General features: G+C 43.1%; 1 protein-coding gene across 2 annotated transcripts in view; it reads right to left on the bottom strand.

Annotated features, from left to right (window-relative positions):
- Positions 1 to 9,725, bottom strand: part of ERGIC3 (ERGIC and golgi 3) — a 28,207-nt gene extending 18,482 nt beyond the window's left edge. For both annotated transcript variants that reach the window (XM_054644444.2, XM_054644445.2), the window contains exons 1-7: positions 9,568 to 9,725; positions 9,377 to 9,447; positions 8,781 to 8,868; positions 8,540 to 8,659; positions 7,201 to 7,294; positions 5,880 to 6,045; positions 3,903 to 3,960 (exon numbers count right to left, since the gene is read on the bottom strand). In XM_054644444.2, coding sequence (XP_054500419.1) covers positions 3,903 to 3,960; positions 5,880 to 6,045; positions 7,201 to 7,294; positions 8,540 to 8,659; positions 8,781 to 8,868; positions 9,377 to 9,447; positions 9,568 to 9,655 — 685 coding nt within the window. In that variant the 5' untranslated portion in view covers positions 9,656 to 9,725. The remainder of the gene's footprint in view (positions 1 to 3,902; positions 3,961 to 5,879; positions 6,046 to 7,200; positions 7,295 to 8,539; positions 8,660 to 8,780; positions 8,869 to 9,376; positions 9,448 to 9,567) is intronic.
- Between the last annotated feature and the right edge of the window lie 2,692 nt (positions 9,726 to 12,417).

The raw sequence follows: 12,417 nt of genomic DNA, 5'->3' as shown, positions 1-12,417 counted from the left end.
TTCAGCTCAGATTCTCAGGGAACACAGGATGTGAACAGAGACGGAGTACCTGTCCAAGAAGTTCAAGCATTATATTTATGCACTAGCTAATAGGTAATTAACCATTTTAGAGGGCACAAAGCCATAAGATCAGCCATGTGAGTCATCCTAGACAGGACAATTCTGATGACCTGAGATTAGGAATGAGTAGCAATACACACTAAAACATACTAATGGTGAAAACTAAGATAAAATACTACCTAGTAGTAAAGTGCTCAGTCTCTAATGGAGAGCTGAGAACACAGAGCTTATGCAAATAAAGTTATATCTAACTGAAGTTAAATAACTAAACAGAAATAAAATTGCACTTTACACAGTGCTGCCACGTGTATCAGCCCCTCTTGTTCTACTTTCTGAGATAAAGCCATTTCAACTTGCTTCTCCCTAGGAAAGAAGTTACAGTTTCAAGATCTTAACACCAAGCACACAACAAGAGTTCAGAAGCTCAGATAAGGATTACATCTGCAATCAGATCTACAAAGTGCTGCTTAATAGGACCCTTGGGACAGTCACAGTGATGCCCATGTCCATTTCCTGGCTGGAGATCTATGATACAACAGGAACCTCAGCATAAGAAGAGAGGAACAATGCAAGAAAATGAAAAGCTGATATGCAAGCTTCAGTATTTCAATGCCACCTCAAAATAAAAATCCAACAATCAGCTGTACAAACGTGGTACAGACTCCAATAGGAGGCAAGAAGAATGGTGCAGTGGACTGAACTTTCCACACTACTCATATTGATCCTCATATTTTCTACTGATTCATATCAGTAGGGAATAGAAAGAAAACCAAAAATACTGTCAGTCATTAGTTCTGCATCAAGTAGGTCTAGTAAAATTATTTAGTGAATTGTTAATGTGACTTACAACAACAGTTTGGAATATTCAAACTTCTTTTAGACATTCAACTTCATCCTGTGTGACATTCTGCTAAATGTATTAACAGGACTGCATGTTAATGCAGACCTTACTGAAAGAATCAAACACCACAAGCACTTAAGTTCTTGTCTGGAACTATGATCCAAATGAGATACAAGTTCTGGAAATATCTCACAGAACTCTGTCCTCTAATACTAATCAAATTCTTTATCTGTAATTAAAGGGAAGAAAAAACCCCAAAAGATTAGAAAGAAAGGTTACAGTGAGTCATGTACAAGACAACAACCATACTCTAAGCAGTCCATTTTCCTTATGGGTCTTGAAAACTTCCTTGTTTGTTGGCTAGTGCAATGAAAACACTGCCAAGGAAAAGGCTGGGTAAAAAGGAAAATCCCACATTATGAATAACTAGGAAAGCAAGAGAGAATAAAAGGAAGAAAATCATTAGGCCACTGCTTCTCATGCTTAGCCTGGACCACAATTCTGGATGCAGTCTGGTACCTTCAGACAGAGCTGAACTGAAAGAGGTTCAGAGAAATCCTGCAAGGAAGCTCAGAGGTTGACTGGCGTCCACAAATGACCAGCTTCACAAGGTGTGATTCTTCAGCAGGGAAAGATATACCCTGAGCCCTGTACAGGAAAGGCCTATGAAATGCTGAGGGGCAAGGAGAGAGTGGGAAGCAACTATGTTCTTTTTCCATAGACAAAGAGGAGGCCATCAGATACAGCCAGCAGGAACAAGCAAATGAGTGGATGAGGTTGGCAGTAACTACACAGCCCTTTTGGGTTTTTGTCACCCTAGTTTTTTAAGATTTTCTAAGCCTTCTGATGTTGACATTCTTGTAGTGAACTTTCTCACACACTTTCTGTAAATAACTCATTGTTTTGGATTCCTTTATGGAGGAAGAGAGACAAACTGTTAGTTTAACCAGTGTCATTAGAGAAGTGTCACTGTCACCCTCCAATCCGCTGTCACTTTTAGAAAACTATAAATGTTAGAGTCAGAAAATAAACTTCCCTTTTTTCTTTACCTTGAGAACAGTAGTGAGCTTGTGTTCTTTCATGTCCTATAGCGACAGGTTTTATCTGTATTTTCTGAGTGAATTTTAATTCAGCTCTGCAGCATTTCTGGAGGACATGGAATTAGAGAGCTATCCTGACCTCTCTGTACACAAAGTACTTGCTCTGAGGCAGCCTGAATTCCTGTCTGTTACAGAGAGGTGTAATACAGACATGCTTCTCCTTAACATATATGCCATGACTTTGTTGATTCTGGCTGTAGTAAGTTTGCTGTTGTCATGATAGTTTAAGCACACAAAGGAGGTTTTGCCACAATAAGTTAAACATTTTTTTTTATTACAAATGATCAGTATTATGGGGGAAACCAGGCTTTTCTCATTATTGTTGTTTGTACAAGAGTGCTTCTGTGCTCAAAAGTTTGTCTGTTGTTCTCCAAATACACCAGTTACTCCCACCAAGCACATTCACATTCTCCCCTGACCTTAACCTCAGCAGTACAGATTAAATTGGAGTGAGTGATAAAAGGAAAAAATACAGATTTGATGTGTGGACTCTTCACTGAATAAGGAATTGCTTGGATGATCACATGCAAAGGGTAGTGGCCAATGGCTCAATATACAGATGAAGACAGGAACAAGTAGGATCCATGTTAGGAGAAGTACTGTTTAATGTATTGTCCACTGCCATCAGTGACATGGACAGTGAGACTGAAGGCACCTCAGCCTATCTGCAGATAATAGCAAGTTGAGTAGTGAGGTTGATGTGCTTGAGGGGCAGGATGCCATCCAGAGGAACCTGTACAAGCTTGAGAAGTGGGGCCAGTGAACATCATGATCAAGTGGAAGGTGTTGCACCTGGGTCAGGGCAACCCCCGGTATCAATACAAGTCAAGAACTGCCCAGGGGAGATGGAATTGGGGGTGTTAGTGGACGAGAAGCTTAACATGACCTGGCCATACGCACTGGCAATCAAGACACCACTTGCATATTGGGTTCATTCCCAGCAGTATGGGCAGCAGGTGAGGGGGAGGACACTCCCTCTCTATTCCACTCAGGTGAGACCCCACATGCAGAGATGCCTCCAACTCTGCGATGCCCAGCACAGGGAAGATGAGTACACAAAGATGCTCCAAGGGCTGGAACACTTCTACTATAGAGAGAGGCTTGGAAAGCCTGGAGAAGAGAAGGCTCTGGGCAGACCCAAGAGCCCCTTCTAACAGCAAAAGGGAACTGTTAGAAAGATGGGAACAGACATTTTAATAAGGCCTGTTGCGATAGGACAAGGGGCAATACTTTTAAACTAAAGGAGTGCAGATTCAGACTGGATATAAGAAATTGTATATGTTGAAAGTGATGAGGCATTTGCACAGGTTGCCCAGAGATCTGGCAGACAGTCCCTGGGAACATTCAAGACCAGGCGGGACTGGGCTCTTAGTAACCTGCTCTAGTGGAAGGTGTCCTTGCTCATTGCAGGGCAGTTGGACTACATGGCCTTTAAAGGTCCCTTCTAACTCAAACCATTCCATGATTTTGTAAACTACTGCTATTGTTCTCACCACGCTATATTTATATATATACTCAAGGAAGTCCTTCACAACATGATTTTACTCTGAACCTCATGAATAGAGGAAAATATCCCTTCTAGAGGTACTTGTAGTTAGGTTCAGGACTGAAAATTTTACTTGAGGTTGTTTGACTGCAAAGCAGCAAAGTTTTGCGGAACTGAGAGACTACCCAGAAACATCCTCTACCAAGTTCTTCCACGCTCATGTGGCAGCACCCCTAGAAACCACTTTTCTGTTTGTCCATGATAGTTCTAAACCACTGTAACAAAACTTCAACAATGTCCTCCTCACTGAAGCAGTGATGTTGTTACTACAGACAGTAATGCAAAGATATTAAAAGAAAATGGTCAGACACTTGAAACCACAAGGTCCAACAAACAGGAAAAGAAAATATTTTACCATGTACATGAGACTGTTGAAAACTTTTTCCTGGTGCAAAGTGAAAATTTCCAGCTACCTGCAGGAGACAATAAACATTCATTAAATGGTCTGAATCTATGTAAGCAAAGCAGTTGTACTGGTGTTTGGATTTTTAGGATTTTGTTTACACAAGCCAGACACCAACTGACTCATTTTCACAGGGGACAGTAGCAGCAGACATTATCCTAAGAGAGGTATGAATTTCCCATGTTCATTACAGCCCGTGATGCTGAAATCCATAATTAATTACTGATGTGGATAACAGCTGTTCTATCCAGATTATTTTGTGGACATAAAAAAAAGAAAAGGAGGAATTAACTCCAAGCAGGGAACTGACTGGTCCTTCAGAAAATACAAAACAGTATCAAAGAAAAAGAGAGGAGAAAGTGAGGATAAACACTTATAACAATAATCAGCAGTGATCCAATGTATAAACCCATGAAAAGAAGAGCATGCAAAAATAAAGCACTTAACCTACTAAACCCCCCTCCCAAAGCAACCCAACCCCCCAAAAATCTGCAAAAGACAAACTGGTAAAATTTCATCCTGGACTCTGAAAGGGATATGGATATTAGATGCCAGTCCTCCCTAACACTTACTAGCAATCACATGCATTCTGCCTTGGAAGATTTGAATGTACCAAGTTCAAGTTCACTCACTGTATTACATCTTTGATGCCTGGACAAACCTATGCTTTATGTTAACTGCAGACCTGTTGAGAATGAAGATGCACAAAGTTCCAAGTGCCTAAAAAAAGGCCCCAACAACTTCCCCAGTGACACTCACACTTGGACCATTCCTACATACAGAATTCCCCCTGGAATCTTCCTGATCATCATATATTGTGAGAGAGGGTCCCATAACAGTTCAATACCTATGATAATGCTCAAATCACAATCTCTGGATATGAGAGTACAAGGTCTACTTTCTGGAAATAAAGACTGTGGTTTCCAGGAAGAATACACAAGGATAAAAAAGAAAAAAAGAAAAAAAGAAAAAAAGAAAAAAAGAAAAAAAAAGAAAAAAAAGAAAAAAAAGAAAAAAAGAAAAAAAGAAAAAAAGAAAAAAAGAAAAAAAAGAAAAAAAGAAAAAAAAGAAAAAAAGAAAAAAAAAGAAAAAAAGAAAAAAGAAAAAAGAAAAAAGAAAAAAGAAAAAAAGAAAAAAGAAAAAAGAAAAAAAAAGAAAAAAAAGAAAAAAAAAGAAAAAAAAGAAAAAAAAAGAAAAAAAAGGAAAAAAAGAAAAAAAAAGAAAAAAAAAGAAAAAAAAGAAAAAAAAAAGAAAAAAACAACAGAGTTTGAAGTTAAAAAGAAACAAAAAAAAATAGCCTGGGTCTGACTTCTTCTACAGGGTACTTGGGTATGCAACCTGTGTGTTTGTGAGGGTAACCCACAAAATGACAGATTACATAGTTACCTGGTGCATCTTGTGTATTTTCATACATCATTTGCATAAACCACCTCTCTGAGCATTTTCAGCCTTGACAACCAACTCCAATAGCCTTGCTTCCTGTTTTTCTAAAGAAGATAACATTTCACTCTCTCCAACACTTCTGCAGGCAAGTCGGTTACTGCTATCTCCAGCACCCACTTGTGGCCTCTGATTTAAAACCGGAAGGGCAGGTGGAACAATTCAAGCTCAAAGAAGCTGCCTCTCCTCCTCCAGAAATCTCAGCAAAAAGACTTGGTACCCAGGTGGGAGGAAAAGACTAACTTCTGCAGCTGCCATGACTTCCTACCAGCCCACAGAACACAAACCAGAATTAGCGTCTTTTCCACTGCTCTTCCTGACTGTCCTCCTGAACCCCATGACAAGCACAAAGACGTTGCTGACCCCAGAGGTTATTCTATAATAGTCTTGTAAGCACCTAAAACTGGAAAAGGAGAGGAATGCCCCAACTCTGCCTTTTCACAGTCCTCACCATCATGCAGCAGGTTCACAGCAAAAGCTCTCTCTCACCTTGTTGACCTCTAGGAAACCATACACTTGGCAGCCCTCATTCTTCTGCTCTTGCATTTTCTGGCTAAACCCTTCCCTCTTGCACTGCTCTATGCTATCTGGGTTCTTGAAGGCCCAGCCTCGCCGCCTGTATGCTTCTCTGACATCGTCACAAGTATTACAACACCTGCAAAAAGCATAAGCACCATCTTACCATCTTTATCATTAAGAAGAGATGCTCCAGCTCAGGACTTGAATCCTTGACAGATTCTTCTTCAACAAAGCAGCAACACAAACATTGGGGACTGGACCTTGGAAAGTGGCCTAATGCTCCTGAATGAGCATGATCTTCTTGATGTGCCTTTTGAGGTTTGGAGGTGAGGATGCACGCTGTTTGAATACAGGACTGGAGTCCAAAGAAGGCTCTGCCTGGCCATTTACACAGCCAAGGCATCCCTTGGCAAAGAAATTTGTCACAAAAACAACATCAGCGTCCCCCAGTTATAGGCAATTTGGAACTTCCTCATGTGAACAAAGCATCTGCCTGTTTCTATTGCTCCTTTCCTCTGTTTTTAGTCCAAGACATTGGGCTAAAGGGGGGCTTAACTACAAACTTTCTTTGTACTTTTCTACCTGTGGACAATACCTTGGTTACCAGAAAAAAACCCAGGTTTCTTCCTTGGTTTCATGTTTTGGTGGACATGTTGAACAAATTCCTGCTGTTGAAGGCAGCAGTTATGAATACCTCAAGATGAAAACATCTCTGGGAAAGGACACAACTTGACAGATGGGACAAACCAAGTTATCACTGAGCCAAAAATAGCCAAAATTAGTCCAGAACCTATATGGATTATCATGGATCCATTTTTACAGTAATTTCCTGTTTGGAGGAATGAGAAATACGAAAAGACGCCTGTTGTTTGTGTGAAGACATAGATGTCTGGTCTTTGCTCCTGTAAGGAAACAATGCCACCAGCAGCACTGAGAAGGCAAGGCCAGGGCATAACCAGGTTTTATGTCAAGATAACTCATGTAACAGTGAAATCATTTAAACACCTCTGCTCTGGACACCAAACAAGCCCAGAAAATCTCTCACCTGCTGAGATACAATTTTTGTACTGCTTAAACAGGCATGTAGACAATCCAAACAACCTAGAGATGCACCTTCTCAACAATCTTGAGTGCAGCTTCCAAAGGCATAGCCAAACCACAATATCACTGAATATGTGCCTGAGAGTAGGATTTCATTGCACAGACCTTCATAGACATTTGGGAAAAAAATATGCATATAATATACCAGGATTCAAATGCTAAGAAGATAGGAAAAAGGTGTAAAGGTTACCTAATGTCCTCTGACTCTGCCCCATAACAGCTCTCGCAGCGATCAGCATCCAAAGAATTTGGATCAAACACTTTTTCTTCTTCTTTTCCCAGCTCTAAGACAAAACGAGATTCAAAGTGATGAGACACATCTAGAAACTCTGTCTTGTACTCTTGTTCTGCTCTATGCATAATGAACACTCTGCACACACAATGTGCTACTGCACATCCTGCACCCAACACCCACCTAAAATGGTATGTATGTAGCCTGCTGATGTGTGGAGTAAAACCAAGAAGGAGAATAGTATTTGTCCTCTCAAGAACAGCCTCCATGGAAAGAACTGGCTATCTGTAAGCCTTGCTGAAGCATCAGACATTACTTGCATAAAGGCTTTGCTAAAATGTTGTCTTAAGTAGACCCAACCAGTACATTATGAGCAATACAGGACTTGCTTAAAAACATGTAGAATAGTTTTTGTCCCCAAATAATAATTTTTAAAGCCACAACCTGTGGTGGCTGCTAAGTGACACAGCAGTAAGAACACTATCATCACATTCCCATGACAACCAGAGAAACCCTTGTGCCTGCCAATTGTTCAGCTCTTGGCTTAGTTTAGCCTTTCAGTGTCAACAACAGAAATGTTAAATCTAAAGTGGTACAAAGCTAAAAATTTGGTCATGTTAGTACTCAGAACTACACTGACTCCCAGAAAACAGAATAAGTAACTCATGCTCCGGAAAGGAAAAGTCAAAATAGTACTACTGTGCAACTGAAAAATGCTTTGTCAGAATCCTTTCTGGTTGGTATCAAAGAACAAGGATGAGTCATAACATGTAAAAAATGTAGAGGAGAGGTTTATGTAGCCAAGGATCACTTATTACAGCTTGCAAACAACAGATCAACTAATATGTATTTATGTAGGTGTGCATTAACACACACAGAGTTAATGGAGTAAAATGCAAGTTTAGGCTTAAAGGTTAAGTCACTGGAGCCTTCCCTAGAGAAAGGCTCTTTCCTTGAATCACACAGTCTCATTTGCTCACCCACTGTGATTTAAAGCCAAATTTTGCAAGAATAGCTGCTTGATTTCTAATCCCAAAAGACCACCAACTGTGCAACTTTATTTCTCAAATGCATCCATGGGTCTTTATCATAGTTTCAGAGGGACTGGACAAAGATTTTCCTGCAAAAGTACTGAGTGTAAGAGTAGTTTAATAGATCTGCATGCTATAAGGTATTCAAGACTTTGTGGCATTTAAATACTCTACAGCTGTCACCTTGTCCCCACAAATCTCAGAACAGGCATACAGTGGAAAGACTAATAGAGCATCCAACCAGGACAGGTAGAAGAGCATCTTACCATGTCTCTCAGCCTCTGGAGTTACACGATTCCCAGCTTTATCCAACCGTTGTTTAAACAGATTGTGCTCTACATCCAGCTGCTGCTCTCCTGCTACATCCATTGCATCAATGCTCAAATCTGAAACCAGTACACAAGGAAAGTGATCTATAAGCATACATTTGTTATGGGCACACTAAGCCTCTTGAGTCCCTGCCAAGGACAAAAATTATTATCATCATCATTCAGAAGTCTTACTCACAAGCACAAGGCATATGCGGAAAAATAACATCTAGATTGATCTTCAGTTTATCTCCCCTTGATTTATCAACGTATAATTCTGGATGAACCTGGGAACAAAGGAAAAACAGTCCCATTTTACTTGTAAGCAAGTCAAAAGGCTCCTTTCCCTGGGTGCTGTGGCCCAGGAACTGATTTTTAAGACAGAATAGGTTTGCCAGACAGCTGAGCCACTGCCCTGCACAGCCCAGCGTATGCCATTTGCAATGCTGTTAAATATTGGGGGATCTCTGAACGTGGGGAAGGAACAGGGCTTCAGCGCTTGCTTTCCTTTCTTGTCATGGCATGGCTGCTCGCAGGCGGCTTGACGTACCGCCGTCCTGGCAGGACGCCACAGGCGGGGGAGGGCAGCCCGCAGCCGCGGCGACCGGACAGGGCACAGAAAAATACCGCTAACAGCAGGTCTATGCGGGGCGAAGCTGCTGCTGGGCAGCCCAGGGCGGAGGCCCGGCGGGGGCAGGGGCGAGGGCCCTCCGGCCACCCTGAAGGGTTGCCCCTTGCGAGTCGGAAGCAGCACCGGGGGACTGGGGCCGTGTCCGCTCCGTCGGCGGTACTTACCTCCTTGGTGAGGTAGTACTGCAGCTCCGAGAAGAAAAGCAGCACCATGATGAGCCCGCTAACTGCCGTCACTGCCGGGGAGACGAGAACCACTTTCAGCCCCGCCGCGCAACCCGACCGCCGCCGCCCCGAGTCTCTAACGAGCGCCGGCTAGCCAAGGTCCCCCGGCCACCCGCAGCGCCCCCGCTCACCCAGCGCTCCCCCGCACGTCTTAACCCGAAAATCTTCGAGGGTCTTCGGAAAAGCGTCGAACCGCTTCAGCCGCCACAGCGACTCCATGATGCCGCGCGGCCCGGAACCGAACCCTTCTTCCGGCGCCGGCCTCGCCCCCGCTGCCGGGCCCGCCCCCGGCGGGGAGCAGTTTTCTGTAGCCGGCTGAGCTTCCCAGTCCTGTCTGTGGTCTCAAGCTGCCGGAGGGCGGGAGTAGGGCACTGACAGCTTTTCGAGAGCAGTCGAGCTGTCCCCTGGGACCGCTGTGGCGGCAACAGTGCGGAAAGAAAAGCGTCTCGGCAGAGTACTGAATCATGATTTTAAAGGATTAAAATTTTAGCTGATGGTTAGAACCAATTCATATTGAAGTTAGATACACCAACAGTAGGTTAATGATTATTAGATGCTTAAGCTAAAGCTAATTGTCGTATTATGAGCTCATTTGTAGAAAGAAGTGGAGCAAGTGAACCATTATAGGAACATATTGAAACCAGTAGAACGATCCAGCACCAGGACTCTATGTCAATCCATCACGAAGCAGAGGGCCCTGGATCATGCCAGAGGGTTACAGAGACTTGACAAAGACCTTCCTGACTTCATCCCTGGGACCACTGACCCAATTCAAGAGAAGAATTGTGCACGCATGAAAGACTAATAACCTCATTTTAATACAAAACAGAGATGGGGTTATGCATATGTATTATTTTGGGAAATAAATAGAAGGCACAGTACCTTGTATCACTGGCCAGGGGCTATGTACAAATCACGAACAGGATGGAACTGCTAGGAACACGTCTTGAGCTGTATTATTTTCCAGCATCTGTCTCATTACATGATTATGACAATGGGAAGATGCCATCAGCTCCCATCCCAGGCAGCAGACCAAGAATTTAATGTTACAACTTACTTTCTAAGTTTTTTGACCAATCACACAAAGTAAAAGCATACTGACAGTGGTTCCATCCAACCACTATAAGCAGATGAAACGTTGGTTAAAACAATGCTTACTTATTTCAAATACAATACCTGCTAGTAAGCCTTAAAACACAGTACACAGAGCTCCATTATTAAGCTTGGAACTTCCTAACATCTGGCTAGATATACTTTTGTGCAGCTTAGGGAGTTATTCTAGAAAAACGTTAATAAGAGACAAATGTTCTATTTGTCCTCACTTTTCTATATCTTAGATAATTTTTCTGCTGACCAATCTTATGGCTACTGCTTAGCTCGAATCACAGTTCTGCTGTCACTGAGGCCTGCCTTTTGCGGCTTTCCCAAAACCCTCAGATTTTATGGATTCCTACACTTACCACCCCACTCTCGCCCAGTGTGACAGGCAACAAAGGAAAGCCATTTTCCATGGCAAAGAGAAGTAATTTCCCCAGGGTCTGGGTATCAGTTGAAAGGTGGCCTTTGAGGCTCTAAGGATTTTCAGGGTCCGAGTTGCTGGCAGCTTTAGTTTTGAAGAAATCCAGCAAAGTTTGCCAATTTCTAATCTGTCGCTGCCCTGTTGCCCCAGGATGAGTGGCCTCAAATGGAGCCCATTTTCCATGGAAAAAAGAAGTCCTTTCCTCAGGGTCTGGGTATCAGAGGATAGGTGGCCTTTGGGGCTCTACGGACTTGCAGGGTCCTCGTTGCTGACAGCTTTAGTTATAGAGAAATCGAACAAAGATTCCCAATTTTGAGCTTGGAACTGCCTTGTTGGCCTGGGTGAGCGGCTGCAGAACGGACACATTTTTCCATGGGAAAAAGAAATCCTTTCCCCAGGGTCTAGGTATCAGATGAAAGGTGGCCTTTGGGGCTCTAAGGACTTGCAGGGTCCTAATTGCTGTCAGCTTTAGTTTTGGAGAAATCCAGCAAAGTTTGCCAATTTCACGCTTGGCACCACCCTGTCTGCAAGGGTGAGTTGTTGCAAACGGAGGCCATTTTCCGTATGTAAAAGAAATCTTTCCCTCGGGGTCTGGGGATCCGTAGAGGGGTGACTTTTGGAGCTCTATAGACTTGCTGGGTCCTAGTTGCGGGCAGATTCCGTTTTGGAGAAATCCAGCAAAGTTTACATATTTCTAACCTGGCGCTGTGCTGTTGGTCAGAGCGAGTGGCCTCAAACGGAGGCCATTTTCTGTGTGGAAAAGAAGTCCTTTCCTCAGGGTCTGGGTACCATTTGAAAGCTGACGTTTAGTGCTGTAAACCTTGCAGGGTCCTAGTTGCTGGAAGCTTTAGTTTTGGAGAAATCCAGCAAAGTTTACCAATTTCTAACCATGTTCTGCTCTGTCGGTCAGAGCGAGTGGCCGCAAACAGAGGCCATTTTCCATGGGAAAAAAAAGTCCTCTCCCCAGGGTCAAGGTATCAGATGAAAGGTGGCCTTTGGGGCTCTAGGGCCTTGCAGGGTCCTATTTGTCGGCAGCTTTAGTTTTTGAGAAACCCAGCAAAGTTTGCCAGTTTTGCACTTGGCACTGCCCTGTCGGACCGGGCGAGTGGTTGCAAACAGAGGCATTTTTCCGTGGGACAAAGAAGTCCTTTCCTCAGTGTCTGGGTATTAGTTGAAAGGTAGCATTTGGTGCTCTAAAACTTTGCAGGGTCCTATTTGCTGGCAGCTTTAGTTTTGGAGAACTCCAACAAGCTTTGTCCATTTCCACCATGGCACCGCCCTGTCGGCAAGGGTGAGTTGCTGCAAACAGTGGCCATTTTCCGTGTAGAAAAGAAATCTTTCCCCCAGAGTCTGGGTATCAGTTAAAATGTGACTTTTAGGACTCTATAGCCTTGCATGGTCTTCGATGCTGGCAGCTTTAGTTTTGGAGAAATCCAGCAAAGTTTGCCCATTTCTAACCTGA

This window comes from Agelaius phoeniceus, chromosome 17 (assembly GCF_051311805.1).
Source record: "Agelaius phoeniceus isolate bAgePho1 chromosome 17, bAgePho1.hap1, whole genome shotgun sequence".
NCBI lineage: Eukaryota > Metazoa > Chordata > Aves > Passeriformes > Icteridae > Agelaius > Agelaius phoeniceus.
The sequence above is the reverse complement of the archived record's forward strand: the minus strand, read 5'-3'. Positions and strand labels throughout refer to the sequence as shown.